Genomic DNA, 21,414 nt, shown 5'->3' on the forward strand with positions numbered 1-21,414 from the left:
TTGTTGTTGTTTTTTATACCAGTTACGTAGCTTAAGTACGAAACGTTACCCAAACGTGGTCTGGTAGAGTGCTGTTGTGTAAGGCTGTGTTAGCTTATATCAAGACTGATGATGAGGTCTGGTAGAGTGCTGTTGTGTAAGGCTGTGTTAGCTTATATCAATCCAGCAAGACTGATGATGAGGTCTGGTAGAGTGCTGTTGTGTAAGGCTGTGTTAGCTTATATCAAGACTGATGATGAGGTCTGGTAGAGTGCTGTTGTGTAAGGCTGTGTTAGCTTATATCAATCCAGCAAGACTGATGATGAGGTCTGGTAGAGTGCTGTTGTGTAAGGCTGTGTTAGCTTATATCAATCCAGCAAGACTGATGATGAGGTCTGGTAGAGTGCTGTTGTGTAAGGCTGTGTTAGCTTATATCAATCCAGCAAGACTGATGATGAGGTCTGGTAGAGTGCTGTTGTGTAAGGCTGTGTTAGCTTATATCAATCCAGCAAGACTGATGATGAGGTCTGGTAGAGTGCTGTTGTGTAAGGCTGTGTTAGCTTATATCAATCCAGCAAGACTGATGATGAGGTTTGGTAGAGTGCTGTTGTGTAAGGCTGTGTTAGCTTATATCAATCCAGCAAGACTGATGATGAGGTCTGGTAGAGTGCTGTTGTGTAAGGCTGTGTTAGCTTATATCAATCCAGCAAGACTGATGATGAGGTCTGGTAGAGTGCTGTTGTGTAAGGCTGTGTCAGCTGATATCAAGACTGATGAAAATAGGAAACTTTATCCAACTGAGCTACAGCATGACAAAACTTCTGTTTCTACACATATATTTGTCCTCTTTCGTATAAAAACAAGTTAAGCGGTGATCACACATTGTAGCTAGAAGTAGCATTTGCGTTTTCTACGCTTGGAAACATATTACACATCGTAACTAGCCATACCTTTACATAGTGAAATATCTTTTGTTTTTTATCGTAACTAGCCATACCTCTACATAGTGAAATATCTTTTGTTTTTTACATTTCATTGTCAACACCAACAAAGAAAGTTCAGCTACAAGGTTAGCTGTCATCATCCACTTTCCTCTCAGCATCAGAGTGTTTGTTTGGAGTTTCACGCAAAGCTACACGAGGGCTATCTGCGCTAACCGTCCCTACTTTAGCAGTTTAAGGCTAGAGGGAAGACGGCTAGTCATCACCACTCACCGCCAACTCTTGGGCTACTCTTTTACCAACGAATAGTTGGATTGACCGTAACATTATAACGCCCTCACAGCTGAAAGGGCAAGTATGTTTGGTGCGACGGGGATTCGAACCTGCAACCCTCAGATTACGAGTCGAGTGTCTTAACTACCTAACCATGCCGGGCTTCAAAGTGTTTGTATAACCAATATATACACCATAGAATATTTATTATGTTTCATTTAGTTATGCTGAAACTGTTAGAGTTCCTGATTAAATTTATCCCTCTTTTCTAACTGTAATTATTTATCTGCAATCAGTATTTAACATTAGGAGAAGTAACTAAAATCAATCATTGCTTTTCTTATGTATTTTCATCTTTTTGTCATACGATACAGAAGATGCATACAATAACTTGAAATCGCGTTATTTCCATGTAGCAGGATATTTGTTTAGGCTTGTAACATGTTCATTGACCTTAATATATTCAACATGCATATGGCAGTGATATGGAACACAAGCACATTACTTTCTTCGTTGATTTTGTTCGTCAGCAACTGTTCATACACATATACAGAGTTTTATGAATACATTAACTTTGATTATAAATCAGCTTTATATTTATTTTAAGTTTCTAATGATCGGGAAACCTCCCGAGACCGCTTGACCTCACGCACGAAAACGAGTAGGTAAAATAGAATTCGTACGGTTTAGGTCTAACAGGGAATTAATGCAGTTCAGTGAAAATATTTTTATGACGTTTGCATATTTCATGCAAAAAATTTATTTTATATATCACAGTGCAAAGTGATAAGCATTTTATATTAAAACTCAATAAATATATGATATCAAGTGTAGCTACTCTTTTTGAGAATAAATATATTCTACTTTACATACCTTGTACAGATAATATATGTACAAGTCTTAACCGTGATGTTCTTTATTTAAATAATATTAGAAGTTTTAGTATTTTTACCTTTCTATCTTAAGCTGAGATAAATTAAAACGTTATATTATGATAGATTGTTTAGACAGAGTATTCATGATGAAACTTTGTAAAATGGATGGCAACTACCTGTTGTGGAGACACAAGTGTAGAGAACGATCTTTCGCCTTTCGTTATTATTTATTTTCGCCAAACCGAATTATTTTGTTGGTTCCTACAATAATTCCTTTAAGCTATCAGTGACTATCAGGAGTCGTTAAACTGTCGAGGACTGTAGGGAGTCACTAAGTTAATAGTGACTGTAAAAAGCTATTAAACCATAAAGAACTGTAAGAGTCGTTGAATTATTAGAGGCTGTTATTCTGTCAGAGGCTATGAGGAACTGCTGTGCTCTCAGGGACTATAAGGATCCTTAAAGCTATCAAGGAGTCACTAAGCTATCGAAGACTGTATAAAGTCACATGGTTATCAGTGACTAGAAAGAGAAAAACAGGAACAGTCTTCATTTTTTATTTCAATCCATATCATTAAAAAAGAAACAACGAACGTAATATGATTTAGATCACAAGATGGCATCCCATCTGTTCTGTATTTTTTCCGTCTAAGCTGATCACAAGATGCATTTTAAATCTAACACTTAATTTACTTTAACGTACATAGGTAAACATATTTTAGTGTTTATTATTGTTAGTAGTAAGAATAACTTTATTTAATCGAAAAGGTGTAAATTACCCCCAAAAATTCACAGTGTCACAGTATCTGATTATAAACGAGAAATAATTCAACAAATAAGAATTCAAGGTCGATGGTTAAGTAAACAGAAAGAAAATCAGTTTTGTCATATGCTAGTAAGATTTTTGTGGTTGAAAAACCCCATACACGATTGGTTAATCGAGATAGTTAGATTTCTGAAGCCACTAAGACCGATTATACCAAGTAAGTGAATATGTAAGGTTTCATAAGGACCTAATTTCATCATCTACGGAGATTGTGATCATTCCTAAGAACATACCTGAATAGTTTGATGTTTATAGGAAATATGAATTTTACAGTATGCTTCGTAAAACGCTTCATAGTTTAAATGTTTAATTGTTTCGAAAAATCATCTTTCAGCACATTATTATAAAAATATTTGTCACAGAAATATATGTGATATTATTTAAGTATTTAACAGCGTTCAAAAACGGATAAACTCCAGAATTAAGACTTACGTCTACCTAAAACACTAAAAGTGAATACAATTTCATTACATAAATTTTGAGACTCAAAATGAATTTACTTTTTTTTAATATTTTGTTTTATATACAAAAAAGTGTTGGCTGCTTTCTCATATTTTATAAAAGACTTAGAACGTTAGTGGATTCTATTTGTTTTTGTGGTGAAAAATCGTTTATAATATTCTTTTCTGTTTCTGATTTATTTATTTGAACAATGTGTGGCGCGATCTAGCGGAGATTTTCTGTCTTATATTGTGATGTGATTTTATTCACATATTATTTATATATAAATAGTTTATATTCGTCATTTTACATTCAGTTCGTATGGATAACACACGAGACTTCCATTAAGACGATCCACAATCGAATCCTAACCACTACAATAGTCGAAAAGCAGGAAAAAGAATAAATTCATAAACAGTATTTAATTAAAAATAAATGAATAAATAATTAGACGATTGTGTGGGCTCCTAGATTTGACAACGATAATGTCACGAATGTTATTTCGTGATATTGAATGACACTCAACAGTAAACTTTCAATGGCTAATTCAATTTACTGACGATGACAAGTCTAAGCTCTTCCAAGAAACAGTAAAAATAAGTTTTAATAAAATTAACGAAGAATAGTTATTAGCAATATATAAAATAAGATACAATCAAATGAAGAATCAAAAATGTTCAATAACTAATTTACAAGACATTTAGCAAAATTAAATATTGTATAATACTTTATTTGCTTTGAGGCTAATAATTTAAATAATTAATTAAACATAAGGTACTCTTTTCATTACGATCAGGCATTTCGAACAAATTACAACTGAAAATTAGCCAAATGACAAATAAATACTGATTTTTTTCACTATACATTAAATCCACTTAATCCGTAGGCGTGCGACTCGTAATCTGAAGGTCACGGGTTCGCATCCCCGTCGCGCCAAACATCCTCGCTCTCCTAGCCGTGGGGGTGTTACAATGTGACGGTCAATCCCACTATTCGTTGGTAAAAGAGTTGGCGGTGGGTGGTGATGACTAGCTGCCTTCCCTTTAGTCTTACACTGCTAAATTAGGAACGGCTAGCACAGATAGCCCTCGAGTAGCTTTGTGCGAAATTCAAAACCAAACAAACAAAACTTAATCCGTTTAATGAACAACTTGGAAACATTTCTTTGTCTTTATTTTCGTAAAAAAGAAAGTTTAAATAAAATAACTAATGTTAGTTTTGTAGCCCATCGAAACAATAATTGATTTTATTAAGAATTAAAAATATTTTTGTTGTTTCCTTCGAAAAATTTAGGCTTGAAATGTCGAGATTAATCTCCAAGATACCTCTTGTTGTTGGATTTTTTTTGTTTATTAACTATTTGAGTATAATCTCTATTTATTGGTATTCTGGCTCGAAATAATGCAAAATTTGTGTTTGAATGATAGTGTAGTGTTTAGTAGTAAAGCGATGTGCCCTTAATAACTTTTTACTTTCAAAATTACAAAATGTATTTTACACATAAACGATGCATTCGATCGTATATCCGCAATACAAAATTGAAAAAGTAAGTAACTTACAGAAACACTAATAGCCTGGTCTAACCTTATGTAATACTTTCTTTATAGTTGTAACCTAGTTTAAAGTCAAAGCTTACCGCTGAACCGCTAGTTGAAAGAAAGCATGCTTGATTCTCTCTCTGGTTGTTTTCTTTGACAGCCTGGAATGAAACTAACATTAGTTCTGCAAAATAATCGTTTGAACATTTCTAATCCATTGCAATAGCAGGATCTGTTCACTCCATATACATAACTTTAACCTCCATGACAACACGCACAACTCTCAAGAAACATACCATGAAGCTCAAAGATTTCACATAGTGATGTGCGTGCAGTGAGAGGACTTACAGACGAACGCCACACACACACAAAGATACTAAAAGATAATATAACTATCTCTAAGGCAAATACATATATATTTTTATTCTTCAGATATATTTTAAAGTATGCTTCTTTTCATAACACTTAATAAAGAAAGATAAAAATAAATGTTATTACAAGTTATTCGCAAAATTTGGAAACTCACAAAGACCCATATCGCCAAACGCTGCTAAATTTCATTGGAAGTCCATGAAACTGCCTCAAACGAATGGGTACGTACTTTTAAAACTAGTATTTGTGATAAAAACCACGCGAAATTAAATGTACTTTTATTTTCTATAATTATTAAATAGCTAATTTTAATAATTAATATCAAAATATACAACCGTGCACCTTGCGGCCAAAACAAAACAACTTGTAAGAAACGCTGTGTGTTATTAACAGGGGGTGATAGTTGAGTAATTTTATCTCTTCTGTAGTTGTGATTGTATTAATCCAAATTATCACATATTTCACATTTTCATCGACTTATTTCACATATCAAATGTCAGGGTAATCCATTGAAAAATACCTGAGAAATAGCTTTTCCAATTTATTCTATTTTTTCTTCCCATCAAAAGTTGTGATTGTTGTTTTTTGAATTAAACACAAAGTTACACAATGGGCTGTCTGAGCTCTGCCAACCACTGGTATCGAAACCCGGTTTTAGTGGTGTGCGCTCGCAAACATACTGCTGTGCCGCTGGAGGGCCACACCAAAACTATGAAAACTTTATTTGATAGTAAAACTTACATAACGTGTCAGGATTATTTTTCAAGTTTCGTACACTGATGGATAATTATAATCTACAAATAAGAATCTTATTTGGTCTAAATATAAGCTACGTATGCAAAGTTACTCAACATAAACCGCTGAATGGTTACGAAAATTTTTACGCACGCTTACGTAAAAAGACACATTAGCTATTGGTTTAACTAGTATTTTTTTTTTTACTACAGCTTCACCTAAATATAAAAGTGGTCCTTTTTCTTTTGTTATGACCAAGCAAAATATATTAGCAGTTTCCATCTAAAGTTTTCGAAAGAATTATGCGGGTGGACGATTATTATTGACTGTCAATTTTTCAGTACATAACTATTAAATGTTCCGAGATTATCCTAAATGAAGAGCGTTTAGCATCACGTGATATTAGCTTAAGCAGTTAGCATAAATAATAATGCTTGATACGGCTGTACCTTCGCCCCAAGTGACCCAGCGGTAAGTATGTCTATGGACTCGCCACAGTAGCACCTTGGTTTCGATACCCGTGGTGAATAGAACACAGATAGCCTGTTGTGTAGCTTTGTGCTTAATTACAAACAAACAAACAAACAACTGTACTGAGTGTATGAGGTGATAAGAAGAACCTGTTGATCTAAATTACATGGCGTTACTATAAATAAAGCTATTAACAGTGCTGTAAAGAGGAAAACTATCATCACATATTTTAAATAATGTGGTTGGTTCTGTGAAGTATAGGTCTGTTACGGATAATAGGGTTGTCATCCTGAAGTTAATGGTGATTACTATCGAGTGTAATTTTCTTATTTGGCGTGGTTTGTTAGTGTGTATTGACAAAAAGTCATTTTAAATTTAATCAAAAATGTCTTATGTGTGAAAAAAAGTGTGTAGTCAAAAAGGGTTCAGTGTGTGACTTTTATCAATAAGAGTATTAATATCCGTACCAGCCATTCTGAGATATATTAGCATATCAATACATATAATATTTTAGTCAATAAGATGTAAAAGAAAAAATTACAGCAGCCGAGATAGCTCAGTTGGGAGAGCGTTAGACTGAAGATCTAAAGGTCCCTGGTTCGATCCCGGGTCTCGGCGAAAGAAATTTTGAAAACATTTATAAATTTTTATCTGTATTTTTCACGACTGATAATTTCAAAAATAGATTTCATGGTTTAAAAATTTTTATTTCATTACTTTAAATTTTACTCGTGAAAGTACAGAATTATAACCTGATTTATTTCAGAATATTTGCGTTTATTATTTCCGGATCCTATAATAGTGAATGTTTTAACAAACGTTTAGTTTTCTAGTTAAAAATAAAGCAATAAAACGTCTATCAAGTTAGCGTTTTAAACTTCATTTTAAAAAATTCCCTCCCCATCTCTTTCTAATTCAGCATGTAGATGGGTAATTCTATATTATATATATTGTTTTTCATGCCTGCAAAATGTGATAGAAACCTACGAGCAAGTACGTCTTTAGTTATTTAGATACAGTTCTACACAAACATGTAATTTAAGACTGCGATAAACTAGTATAAAAATAAAAAAACTAGAATATTCATGTATTGTGTATAATATAACTACCAAGTACTAAACTTAGTAATATTTGAATAATGATTGTGTATCATAATACAAGAATGACGTTCAGGTGGAAACATTTATGATGTCATCCCATTCTAGCAGGCCATCTTACCTGCCTTCCTACCTACATTCAGCAGATAGCCCGATGTGGCTTTGCTATAGAAAAACACAAACTCAAAACAAATCTACCTATATTAGCATAATAAATTTCCTTATTCGTGTAATGAGGACAAAAAAAATGCATATGAACAAAATAAACCATATAGATTAACAAATAATTATGTTGGTTACTTACACATTACAATTATTATTATTTGCGTTTTAAATTAATAGTTTGAGTTTGATCTCATGTTTGAAGTCACAATTTTATCATGCATCGATTGCTTAAGTTACATTTTCGCCCTACAAGGATTAATAAAGTATTTGGGTGATAGGTTAGATATTATCAAATAATGCAGATTTTCAGAGCAGTTTCAACTTTAAACGTGGTAAGCAGCGCGTAAGCGAAGTGCAAGCAGTGAATGTACAAAATACTAAAAACATCATTTTATAATAATATGTACACATTATAACAAGAATTTTGAAAGTACAAAATATTTTTTTCTGGATGTGAAATTTCTAGCCAAGTTTAGCATTTTGGTATTTGTTGTTGTCTTTCGGTTTAGGTTTTGTTATGGGACGAAAAGCATGCAGTGAATGTCAAGATAAAATATACTGAAACAAAGTTTGGGCGCAATCTAAAAAATGTATAGACGAGAAGCTTTTCACCTATTTGGAAGGAACAGTCTGTTAGTATGAGCACCTATGCAATCAACGCAAATCAACCAGAGGTAGTTTGTATTTTAAACATTCGACACTTGCTGCTGCGCTGCAGTTCGTCCACTCATACCATCTTCGCCTCATTATTATTCCCTTAACCTTGTAAATCGGAGTCGATCTTATCAGGGAGTTTTCCTGGAGTTTAATTGATGAATGACTCATTGTTTTAAAACAAGTGTTTGACAGCTACATTATGAAAACCTTAATGTGTTTTACCACTCAGGTTATCACAGGAAAATGTTAACCCAATATTTTCTCAGTAAATCAATAACGATTAGACGAGAACCAAAATTTTTTCGCGTAGTACCTAAAACAAACAGGATTTCTAAATTAAAGAACTGTGGTTATCTTTGTAGCGCTCGGAAAATTTGAGAGTTAAACTGTGCATGCTAGAAGTGAGACTAAAATCAACATAATTCAAAAGAGTTTTGTGGAACTTCAGGTATAGTGTTTTATATTTTAATTCATATTTTGAAAATCAAAGTCGTGTGAGAAAGTAAGTAATTTTTTAGTTGCAGATAGTCAACAGATGGCGCAAGCGCAGTTGTACATAACTTTTATTGTCAAAATAATTCGTGTTAAATACGCATTTGTAAAGGAATATCTGCTGTAGAATAAGCATATTTTGTAAAGCTTAGATTAGTAGTACGTAAGAGTCTATGGAAGAAAGAGAAAAAAATGATTCTAAAATAAAACAATGTGATTTAAAAATACACATAATAAAATATGTTTGAGAGTACAGAACCTTATGTAACTATAAAGATTGTTAAATCAATTTGCACGCAAATGACCACCAAAATGATAATCATACAGATGATATATAATTACTGTATGTTTTACGTGCTATTCAGGCGTTAGCGTCTGTAAAACTACGAGGACACAAATACGAAGATTTTCAGAAACATCAAAAACTTAATTGTATACTCAATTGATTAAGAATCTTAATACATAAAATGATTTGTTTTCGCTTTCAGTCTTTCTTTATTGTTTTTCGGTCCATCATTAAAAATGCAATATAAGGTTGTAAACGCTTGTACTACGATAACTAAACCGATTTACTAATTAGTAAGATTCTAGTCTAAGCAGTTACTGATATGTAGTCATGAAAATGAAATATATGCATTGTGAGATGAGAGGTCTGGTATGGCCAGGTGGGTTAAGGCGTTGTACTCGTAATCTGAGGGTCGCGGGTTCGAATCCCCATCGCACCAAATATGCTCGCCCTTTCAGCCGTGTGGGCGTTATAATGTGACGGTCATTCCACTATTCGTTGGTAAAAGAGTAGCCCAAGAGTTGGCGATAACTAGCTGCCTTCCCTTTAGTCTTGCACTGCTAAATTAGGGACGGCTAACGCAGATAGCCCTCGTATAGCTTTGCGCGAAATTCAAAAAACAAACAAATAAATTGTGAGATGCGTGCCCTCTGTTGCATGAGAATGAGACTATATCGAGTGATAATTATTTGCTTCAAAAATTCGCACCAAGCTACAATAGTTTGTAAAAGTCGTCCTAAATTTGAACTGTTTGTTTGTTGTGAATTTCACGCAAAGCCATCGAGATCTATCTGCGCTAGCCGTTCCTAGTTTAACAGTGAAAGACTGCAGGGAAGGCAATTAGTTATCACTATCCACAGCCAACTCTGGGGCTACTCTTTTACTAGGGCCTGGCATAGCCAAGCGCGTAAGGCGTGCGACTCGTAATCGAGGGTCGCGGGTTCGCGCCCGCGTCGCGCTAAACATGCTCACCCTCCCAGCCGTGGGGGCGTTATAATGTTACGGTCAATCCTACTATTCGTTGGTAAAAGAGTAGCCCAAGAGTTGGCGGTGGGTGGTGATGACTAGCTGCCTTCCCTCTAGTCTTACACTGCTAAATTAGGGACGGCTAGCACAGATAGCCCTCGAGTAGCTTTGTGCGAAATTTCAAAACAAACAAACAATACTCTTTTACTAACGAACAGTGGGATTGATCGGTACATTACAATGCTCCCACATCTAAAATTGCAAACATGTTTGGTGGGGAAAGGACTCGAACACTGGATCCTCAGATTGCGAGTCGAGCACCATAACCATCAGCCCATGTTGAGCTTAAATTTAAGCTGATAGAATTGCAGGAAAGAGTCCAGCTTTTCAATATTGCATGATTGGATAGCAACATCCGTAAATGCGGAGCGCGATTTTGCAGTGACATGTCTTGAGCCTTGGATCATCTGGTTTACATTTGGGGCATAATGACTACTAGGTTTCGGTGATTATGATGATGATTTAATATGCCACCACTCACTTTGAGTTAGTTTAGCTAACCTGAACAATCCAAGAGCATTTTCACATCCTGTCATTCATTATAACCTGCATCAATAATGCTGAGGGGTTTGTATATATATATATGTATTACTATTGAACATAGAAACAATCTATTGTGATAATTCCAAGATGAGGCTCTATATACGTACAAAAAAGTTCGAATTGTTAAAATACAAAACGTTACCTTGAAAAATGTAGTCTAACTTTCAAACGTAGATGGTTTTGTTTTTTTGAATTTCGCCCAAAGCTACACGAGAGCTATCTGCCCTTAATTGCTAAATTACACTGCTAAGTGTAAGACTAGAGAGAAGACAACTAGTCATCACCACACACCGCCAACTCTTAGGCTACATTTTTATTAACGAATAGTGAGATTGATTGTAACTTTATAACGCCCCTACGGCTGAAAGGGCGAGCATGTTTGGTGCGATGGAGATTTAAACCCGCGACCTTCAGATTACGACGCGAGTGCCTTAACCACTTGGCTATGCCGGGTCTCAAACATAAATGGATCAATAATAATTTTCATCAGGGATATAACGAAAGGAATTTGGAAATATCTTGACAATAAAGGTTACATTAGTCACAACCACACATAAAGCTGCAGAAAGGCTACCTTTTCGACAATATGGCATAAATTGAATTTGACAACATTTAACTGATCTGCTATATTTACAGATGTGTCTAAAAAGGGAACTTGCACTTATTTTACTAGAATTATTTTTTAAATAAGGAAGAGGACATGGTACATTATTTTACTTTATTTCGGTAGTAGGTTTAGTAATATGCACTTTACTTTTTCAATTTGCATTCCAACACGTAGCATGGAACATTAATTTGTTTTAAAATTGTGAAATGGAAGAATAACTTATAAAGCAAAGGAAAGACCAGTCCAAGTTGTTTTGACCACCAGCTAAGAAGACCACTTTTTATAGTGGTCAGAACATTCTTCATGGGATGTCACGTTTAAAGTTGCCTCAGGAATATGAAGGGTGTGGTAGTGTAATAATCTATTTCATATAACATCTGATTACGATTGTTTAAGCTATATGGAACCATCTTACTCTAAGGTAAAAAGGTGTGATTCCGACAAAATAAGATTTTCCAATAACAAAGGTTAAAATCTTGAACAAATAAAAGTTTATGCTCGTGCTGTATGTATAAAATTGTGAATTTATCAAAGGAATGGAAAGTCATATAAGTTATGTGTAAAGATAAAATAAATACTGTTATTAACAAAATCACTTACGATCAAACAGTTTTGTGATTACTCTAAAATTTCATGAACATTAATTTTCCAGAAATCATCAATTCTACAAAATGCACAGATTTTTACAACTACGTCTGCTTACATAAAGTACGGCTAATTGAAAATCTGAATATCTAATACTTCACGATTCGCTTTCATTTGTTTGTTGTATCTTCATTTCTCATTTACAAATATTCGAACCTTCTTTCATTAGGGCTAATGTAACTACCTATTTTTATATCACATCTTGGTTATGTGTTTGATATTGATGTTTAATTAAGACAAGAAACGCAACTCTGGAAAGGGTAATTGCGTTACAAGATCTGTATCCCACACATTTCGATTGTAGAACAATGATGGTAAGTTTCGTTCTGTAAATTTCGAATACTTGGGAAGCTCGTCAAGTCAAAAAGTGAATATACATTTTTCACCATGAATAAACTTCTCTTCATCAGTAGTGACCATGGTTTTTAACACTTTCGTTGTAAAAGGACACTAAAGAAGTCTATTGAGCACGTTCTTAATAATTAATTATCTTTAGTTTTACTTTTCTGCGAAAAAAAAGTCTATGTTTAATCTTTAATCTGTTCCACATTCAACTTATCTTTCTAATAATATTATTATTATTTATTACAATGATATTAAAGAGTTGGATATTATCCTTTAAAAGATCCTTATACGAATGAAAGGTCATTTACAAATAAAACTAAAGTATTTCTGCTTATAATAGTTATATTTTTTGTTGAGAGTTCATTAAATATCAATCAGCTGAAGGAACAAACGATCCATAATTATACCTAATTAAAAAAAAGAATTAAAAATAATAAAAATGCAATGATAAATCAATGAAATATTAAATAAATATTATAAATGGGTGCGAGCCATCACGAAAAAGGTCGGAAAACCTGTCCAACCACGCCCGCTAAAGGTATTATCACTGTGACAAAAATGAACAGATAAAGATCAAACCACCGATCAGTTGTTCTGGTCACACGACATCATCAATCTTTTTGTCGGGTTTTTCCGTATATCAACTTCAAATATCTAGAGTTGAGAACGTTAATGAACCTTTCTGCAAGTTTCCACGTATTAGCAAATTAACTGAGTAGTGGAAAGAACAATTCTTTCGAATAAATTGAGGGTGACATTTGAAGGCTAAGGCCCATATCAAACTAGAGTTTGAATGTCAACGCGGTTCCTGTAATGCAAGCTACTTGCTTGTTAACCACAAGAAATAAAACGTCCTATCTGAAAACTGTTGATTCAAAAGTGCTGAAACTTTAAATATATTAAGGTTGTCGGGTTGGTTGTCTTTAGTCCTCAAATCATGCAAGTGGCAACACTTAACAATCCGTAAGTTTGGAGACCGCACGACCGTCATGATAAATTATGCATACTTCAAAATGCACTTGTGATTTATTTAATATATCATAACATATAAATTAAAACTGACTTTAGGAATTGCTAGTCGAAATTAAAGCGTAGAATAATGGTATGTGGAATATTCTCACAATTAAAACGCACCAGAAAAATCTTTATTTTCATGACACGTACAATTTTCTTAATTACGAATATGAATAATGAACATAAAGCATTCGACGCAGAAACGGAGTAATTATCTTTATCATACCTTATATTAATCAGAATATAAATGAAATAGGTTCACGTTTTAAGGATTCGGGTATATACCTTTTTTGACTGAAGCAGACGTTTTTCAACATATTAACATCTTTAGTTACGCTCTTTCTGTGAATCCGATGATTCATGGTTCGCAATATGTTTCCGTAAAATCGCTTTCCTCGCAGAGAAGAGACACCTACCAAAATGATTTTTATTAGTTTGTAGTTTTGTTTGTTTTTGATTTTCGCGCAAAGCTACACGAGGGCTATCTGCGCTAGCCGTCTCTAATTTAGCAGTGTAAGACTAGAGGAAAGGCAGCCAGTTAGTCATCACCACCCACCGCCAACTCTTGGGCTACTCTTTTACCAACGAATAGTGGAATTGATAGTCACTTTATAACGCCCTCACAGCTGAAATAGCGAGCATGTTTGGTGTGATGGGGAATAGAACTTGGGACCCTCAGATTACGAGTCGAGTGCTTCAACCACCTGGTCATGCCGGACCCCTTGCTTTAGAGCCATAGGCGCACTGTAAGAGCGATATACAACTTCCAATATTTTTTTCAGGTGAGAGTTCTTAAGAGTTAGCGGTGGGTGTAGTTCTCTGTCTGTCTTCCTTCTTTTTAACGAATTCAAAATTAGTGATGACTATGTGCATATAGCCTTGTGTTATTTTTTTTCAGTTATCGTAGCTTTCAGTAACTTATGATGGTGTCGTATTTTAAAATGTAATAAATAATTAATGAAGACAAATGTACTCGCTGCTAATTAAATTTGAAACTGCAGAAGGTTGCGCGATCATTCATACTTTTTTAAACACCCAGTTTCGAGTCAGTGACACCGAATTCGGCAGATTGGGTGGCTACAGAAGGGTATTACAGTTTCTTGCATTGAAATTAGAAAAACAAATTATAATAAGGTGCTCGATGCATTAAACTGAAACAAAATCTTTACCGTCAAATGAACGCGCCTATAAATAGTATTCAGCTACGAAGGTGAGGAGTTTAAGGGTTACACAAAATAGTAAATATGTTTATGTTTAGATAGATACCGCACTAAACCACCTTATCATGGCTATCTCTAGCGACAGAACCCGTGGAGAAAACGGCTTTATGGAACAGAGAAACCTGACTTGTATGGTGCAATATGTATGGCCACTGTCATGTCTTGTATGGCATTTTGATATTGGATTGGGATATGAGTTCATTCTCTCATAGCCTATCAACAAGTGCGACTTCAGCCACGCTAACGGGTAATTCAAACTTCAAATATCGCAAAGATTTTTAAATCCTTATTCAAAATCTATAAGAGAGTATAGGAAAGCTTTGTTTGGGAAACACCCCATCAAACAAGTCACTCCTTACTTTTGGGTGTTAACAGTTATCAGTATACGTTTATTAAAAGTATATTCTATGTTTAGTAGTATCATCCCATAAGTTGTTCAAGACCTTCTATATATATGTTACTATTGAAGTGAATGATTATTTGTTTTCTTTATGGCTGATAGAAGGAGAAAAACCGGCTGACAGTACCAAACATCAACTTTTGAGAAACAGTTACATTAATAATGTTCCCATGGCTGAAAGGGCAAACATTTTCAGCAACAAGTTTCGATTCCACGAACCACAATTGTGATTCGAGTGCTCTATGTACCAGATTGTCCAAAGCCGAAAGTAATGATGTTTTGCTTGCATAATTATACAATTCTTAATATTTTACACAACTGGTTTAAGAGCATGTGATTAACATAATGGTCACATGGTAAAATAAGAATATTTGAAAGTCGGTATTCTTTCATTTTCTTCAATGGGGTTGATTGGATGACATGTAAAACTACTTGGACATAGTTAGTTATCTATAATAAATAATAATGTGAAATTATAATTCATGCCTTTCGACGTTTCGGCAAGACTAATCAAAACGTCTTTAACTAACCATTATGTTACAATGACATAAGACAACATTCCTAGAACGAAATTAGAGGATATATTAGTGAAAAAGCATTAAATTGTCCCTTTAAAGAATTGATTACAACGTAGAGATCCATAAACAAACGAAAATGAAAAGAAATTAATGAAAGTTAGGTTTAATCAAAATTTGAAACTGTCTTATACAGTTCTTCCTTGGCTTGACCATTATAATCATATTTTAAACTTTTTTAGATGATATAAAGGTGGAAGACTCTCTAAAATTAGAAATTACGTATGAACACGCAGTAATGTCATGATTTATTTCATAGTTTAATAATGTAAAATAGAAATAGATTCCTATCTGTTGCGCCGCCTCCCAAGAAATCTGATGCCTGACTTAACACAATTTTTATAGAGGTAAAAAAAATTAACCGCTTTTTTTCTTTCCACTTTGAAATAAATTATCAGGATTAACGTTGCTATTATTTAAATTTTATTCATTGTATTTAAGCTTCGAATATATTTTCATACAAATAGTAACGGTAATTAAATCTTAAGATTTGATAACTTTAGGGTCACTACGACACCTGTCGGCATAAAAGTGCTTTGAAATGATCTTTATAGAAATTTGAGATATTTATCATATATATATGTATATATATATTGTGGGTAAATAAAAGGGGTGCGTATCTTATCATAGTGGTCGGGACGATACGTATCTACATGTTGATGTTGCTATAATAAATACAGAAGTTTGACCAATGGTTTGTTACAGCATGTAACAGTCTTTTCTATAATTTATTTTCAAAATTACTAACACTGTCTTATTTAAGCACTTCACACTTTACAGTGTTTTTTTTTCTTCAAATTCTCAGCAAGAAAAGTAAAATAAATATAAAGTTAATATCTGTCTATCTATTTTGTTATTGGTAATTTGTTGTTATCTTTTGCATGTCATGTTTGTGATAAAAGAAATGAAAACAACTTGTAGTACTCAGTACTAATCTTCTTTTATTGAATCGTTAGTAAAAATATTTCATTAGAAATTCTGTTTTATTCTGTACGACGGTCAGTCCCACTATTCGTTGGTAAAAGAGTCGCCCAAGAGTTGGTGGTGGCTGGTGATAACTAGCTGCCTTCCTTCTAGTCTTACACTGCTAAATTAGGAACGGCTAGCGCAGATAGCCTTCGAGTAGCTTTACGCGAAATTTAAAAAAACAAAACAAACATTCATTAATGTATTTTATTTGCACAACTATATATAAGGAATATATAAAGTTACTTTTGAATATATATATCTATATAGAAAACAAATATATAAACTTACTTTCTTTAATGAAGAGATTCTAGAATTCGGTAGATTATAACTAGTCTCTATATGCTCTTTCATTAGAGGTTTGAGACTTTATCCTACAACAATAATGCCAATGTTATAATTCACCATGCACTTATAAAGAGGACAAGAACGTGGAAACTTATTTAATTTTCACAGATGAGATATTTGACAATTATTTAACGTTAAACTACTGAGTAAAAGAGAGAGCAACGCAATTTTATGTAAAGTTTCTTTCTCAAACACACACTTAAAACCTCTTTCAGTAGCTTCCTAAAATTACCAGTAGGCAAGCCAATACTTTAGGTTATTATTACAATTATATCAACATAAAGTTTTATAGTTGCTGTGTTATTACTTCATAGCTGATATTCTCTGACTGTCATACAAAAACATCCGGCAACAACGCAATAGATTTACATATAAATATTTTGTTACAAGTGACTTCTTACAGCAGAATTCATGCACAAGTATTTGAATCTTAAATTATTTATGTGACAGAAAATGAGTATATTTTTACAATCATTTAATTTATAGTCCTCAGTTAATGAGTAAGATCAAAGCTGACACCAATTTTGTGAAACGTATTTGTATAGCTGTGTAATAATATTATTTTTCTTTATGGATTATCTTAAGACTTCGAAACATGATGTACAAGGCCTTGGAAGATTTTTGCTTTTGTTGTTAACCAAACTGAAATGAAAATTACCTGATTCAACATGGTCGAAAGTATCCCATAAATAAAGGGAAATGAAATAACATAAACACCTGAAATTATTAATTCACGTTTGTTTGTTTTTTCTATTTTTGAATGAGTTTTCATAGGTTTGCGATTAGATATAATTTTTACTGGAATCCCGTGTTTAATGGTTTCTTTTTGGTATATTCAAATATGTTTTTAGACATTAACTACAGACAAAAATTATTTCTTGAAAATTTATATCCCTTAAATTTTTTTACGTACTTAAAATTATTTCAACATTGGCAAGTGACACGTTCGCTTATGTTTCTATTTATTTGAACTACATAAATAATAAGTTACTAATTAGAATTTTAATATTGACTTCATGAAGGTACACACACATACACAATACAAAAAGTTGCTCTAATCTAAATATTGCAAAGTTGAAGTAAGATTGTAACGTTCTAATGTCTAGTAGATCTCTTACAAATTTCGCTGGCGCGAGATGGCCAGATAGTTAGGGCTCTCGATCTGCAATCTCAGAATCGACGGTTCTCATTACCGTAATACCAGACATACTCGCCTATTCAGCCGTCAGGGCGTTATATTGTGACGGCCAATCCCAATCTTCGCTGGTGAAAGAATAGCCCAAGAGTTGGCAGTTGGTGGTGACGTCTAGCTGCCTTCCCTCTAGTCTCTTGCTGTTAAATCTGGGACGGCTAGCGCAGATAGCCCTCTTGTAACTGTGCGCGAAATTCAAAATAAACATAACAATTTTGCAGATTGCTAAATGCCAAAGAGAGGATAATTGAAGCGGATATAGTTGATCAGTATAAAACAATGTAACAATCTTTATTGAAACTAACTAATAATACTTTAAAAGTGTATGCTTAACACTTAGTAGTGAGCACTTAATTATTAACGACTGTTTCCTTGCTACAACATTGAATTTTCTTTCCAAAGTCAACAACTTTCGTGAGAAAATTGCTATCGTTTCATATCAGTCTCCACTGTTATTATTATTATTTCAAACTGGATATCAATTTATACTGTCACCTATAGTATACACTAATACACACACATCTAATGAAGGACAATTTAAGTAACTACAGCAAAAGTACTATTATTAAACCCGTGGCATTAGGTTTAATTGCAAAAATAACTATGACTAATTTTAACAGAATGATAGACAACATATTAATATTTATAATGGTTCGCATCATTTCCCATACTGTGTTAGGGCAACTTTTTATTTCCCTGTGTGTCTGCTAGTATGGACCTAACAGACCCACAGGTGTAAACTTATGTGTCTTCGCAACACGAGACCATACCTATAAACATGCATGATATCTTAGAGTCACTCCTACAAACAACTGCCTATATTCACCACAAACTCAAACTGAGTGTTCAGAATGTAAGAGTCCGCTGGCGGTACACAGTAAGTTTATTGTTTTACAATGTTAGTCCAATGCTCGATTCCACGCAATGGACACAGCAAATAGCCCAATGTGTCTTTGCTCTAAAACAAATAAACAAAACGCAAGGATTGCAAAGCTCTTTCAGCATCTTGACGTATCAAATTGCGTAGCAGTTATCAGCAGTCGTACCATTCTTAGTGTTCTATGATTATGTCTTGTAACTGCATCGACCCGGCATGGCCAAGTGGTTAAGGCACTCGATTCGTAATCCGAGGGTCGCGGGTTCGAGTCCCTGTCACACCAAACATGCTCGCCCTTTCAGCCGTGGGGGCGTTATAATGTGATGGTCAATCCCACTATTCGTTGGTAAAAGAGTAGCCCAAGAGTTGGTGGCGGGTGGTGACGTCTATCTGCCTTCCCTCTAGTCTTAAATTGCTAAATTAGAGACGGCTGACGCAGATAACCCTCGTGTAGCTTTGCGCGAAATTCAAAACAAACAAACAATAACTGCATCTGTCCTTGCAGTAGCAAACTAACACTGTTTACTCCATAAAAACAGTGCATTATTCCACTAGGTATCAATATTTTCAGATTATATCTAATTATTGAAACTGTTCTAGTTGCACTGATCAAATTCCAACTACTGCACAAAAATACTGCCCCATTCCACTATGTAGCTCAGAAAGTATGGTTTACCATGTACTTTAAATTGTTGGGTTTATCTTTTTTTTTATAATGATAACTCATTCAATAGCTTGAAAAGTTGGAGATTAAACTTATTATATTTCAGTATTCAGATCGTACTGCTATCGCAACTACTGATAAGAATCAGTCTAGCCAGAACTGAGCTGCTTATGTACCGAACTCAGAACTATAGGTTTGAACTTCCTTTCGTCTGATGTCTTGAAGTAATATCTCTTTTTATGTATAGTTGCTTTATTTATCTGTTTATATACAAATTTACGTGCTTTAAGAAGATACACTATACATCTTTGTTTGCATCACTTCCACAGTGTATTACATGAACAACATGTTATGGATTGCCCTGTTGACCTATACATCTTTATGACTAGCGTGTAGCAAGTGTTTATCCCAGTCAGTTCATTCAAAGATCAAGCACTATGCAAGCATATACTTAACTATCTAGGTTTTGAGTTCAACCAAACCATGAGCTTGATAGTGGTTTAGTGAAGTACACACTGTCATGACACTTAACGGTTACACAACTGGCTGTTGAAGTTATATCTTTGATCCACGAGAGTCTTTTCAGTTGCTTCAAATCGTAATACGTACTATTTTACTGAATGAGATGTCTTACTGAACTGCTTGGTGAATAATCTTTAATGATTACAACAAATTAATTATCATTTTCAGTGTGTGGGAAAGGACCAGCTGTATCCCTAAGGAAAAGTTTCATTCCTTTAATAGAGCTTAATCTTTTACACTGAGTATCACATACACACCGAGCAGTATTTATATCACCTCTTGATGTCTCTAGATGAATACAGCCATACAAAAGCAGACTTTTCACACTTGGAGTAGTGATTGAAAGATCTCAGTGTCTTCTAGTACCTTCACTACATAAAATGTTATGTAGCTCCTGCATTACAGATTGTTGACCATGTAATCTATAGCAGTGACACAGCTTATTATTCTTTACATCTAACTGTTTACACAAATCTGAGTAAAGTTATTCGTGAATTGTTCCTGCCTTTTAACTATCGGTAAATAATTAAATTGTCAAGTTTTTATGTATATAAGAGGCCAAATTCTTTACAGTAGGTGTCTGTGAGTTGTTGGCGATAAATTCGAATAATCAACGAACAGTACACAATCCATTTGTTTCAAAATAATATATTGAAAACAAGTGAAACGTGTGTGCAAAAATTCCTTGTACGTAGGATATCACAGTTGTATCCAAAATTCTAAATAATTCTCTTTTTTTTTTGTCCACAGTTCAGTTGCTTCATAACCCAACTGGCAGGACGAATTATTTGTCTCTACACTGTTTCTTACTACTTCATCTACAATAACTTACGTTAACCTGTGAATTACCACAGTTCTATCTAGAACTTTAAAAAATATCTCCTTTTTTTCAGAGCCCAAATGAGAGAGTTTAATTACCCTCTAACAAAACAAATTATTTTCCTTATATCTGTTAAACTGTGAAACTTGCTTTAAAATATCACCCGTTATAATATACCTTTACTCAGCCGGGCCCGGCATGGCCAAGTCTGTTAATCCGAGGCAAGCGGGATCGAATCCCGGTCGCACCAAACATGCTCACCCTTTCAGCTGTGGGTACGTTATAATGTGACGGTCCATCCCACTATTCGTTGGTAAAAGAGTAGCCCAAGAGTTGGCAGTGGGTAGTGATGACTAGTTGCCTTCCCTCTAGTCTCACACTGCTAAATTAGGGACGGCTAGCGCAGATAGCTTTCGAGTAGCTTTGCGCGAAATTCAAAACAAACAAACAAACAAAATCTTTACTCATTTTTCTGACTTCACCTCTTTTGTTGGTCACCACA

At 34.1% G+C, this 21,414-nt stretch overlaps 1 protein-coding gene and 1 non-coding gene across 2 annotated transcripts; both read left to right on the forward strand.

Annotated features, from left to right (window-relative positions):
* Positions 1-246: 246 nt before the first annotated feature.
* Positions 247-2,061, forward strand: LOC143231490 (uncharacterized). The gene is made up of 2 exons (XM_076466028.1): positions 247-915; positions 1,033-2,061. Exon 1 carries the CDS (start codon positions 299-301, stop codon positions 845-847), a length of 549 nt encoding a protein of 182 aa, XP_076322143.1. The 5' UTR covers positions 247-298; the 3' UTR covers positions 848-915; positions 1,033-2,061.
* Positions 2,062-6,996: 4,935 nt separating this feature from the next.
* Positions 6,997-7,069, forward strand: TRNAF-GAA (transfer RNA phenylalanine (anticodon GAA)). The gene has a single exon. It is a non-coding gene; the product is annotated as a tRNA-Phe (tRNA).
* The last annotated feature ends 14,345 nt before the right edge of the window (positions 7,070-21,414 follow it).

The sequence above is a fragment of the Tachypleus tridentatus genome, chromosome 11 (assembly GCF_004210375.1).
Source record: "Tachypleus tridentatus isolate NWPU-2018 chromosome 11, ASM421037v1, whole genome shotgun sequence".
Taxonomy (NCBI): domain Eukaryota; kingdom Metazoa; phylum Arthropoda; class Merostomata; order Xiphosura; family Limulidae; genus Tachypleus; species Tachypleus tridentatus.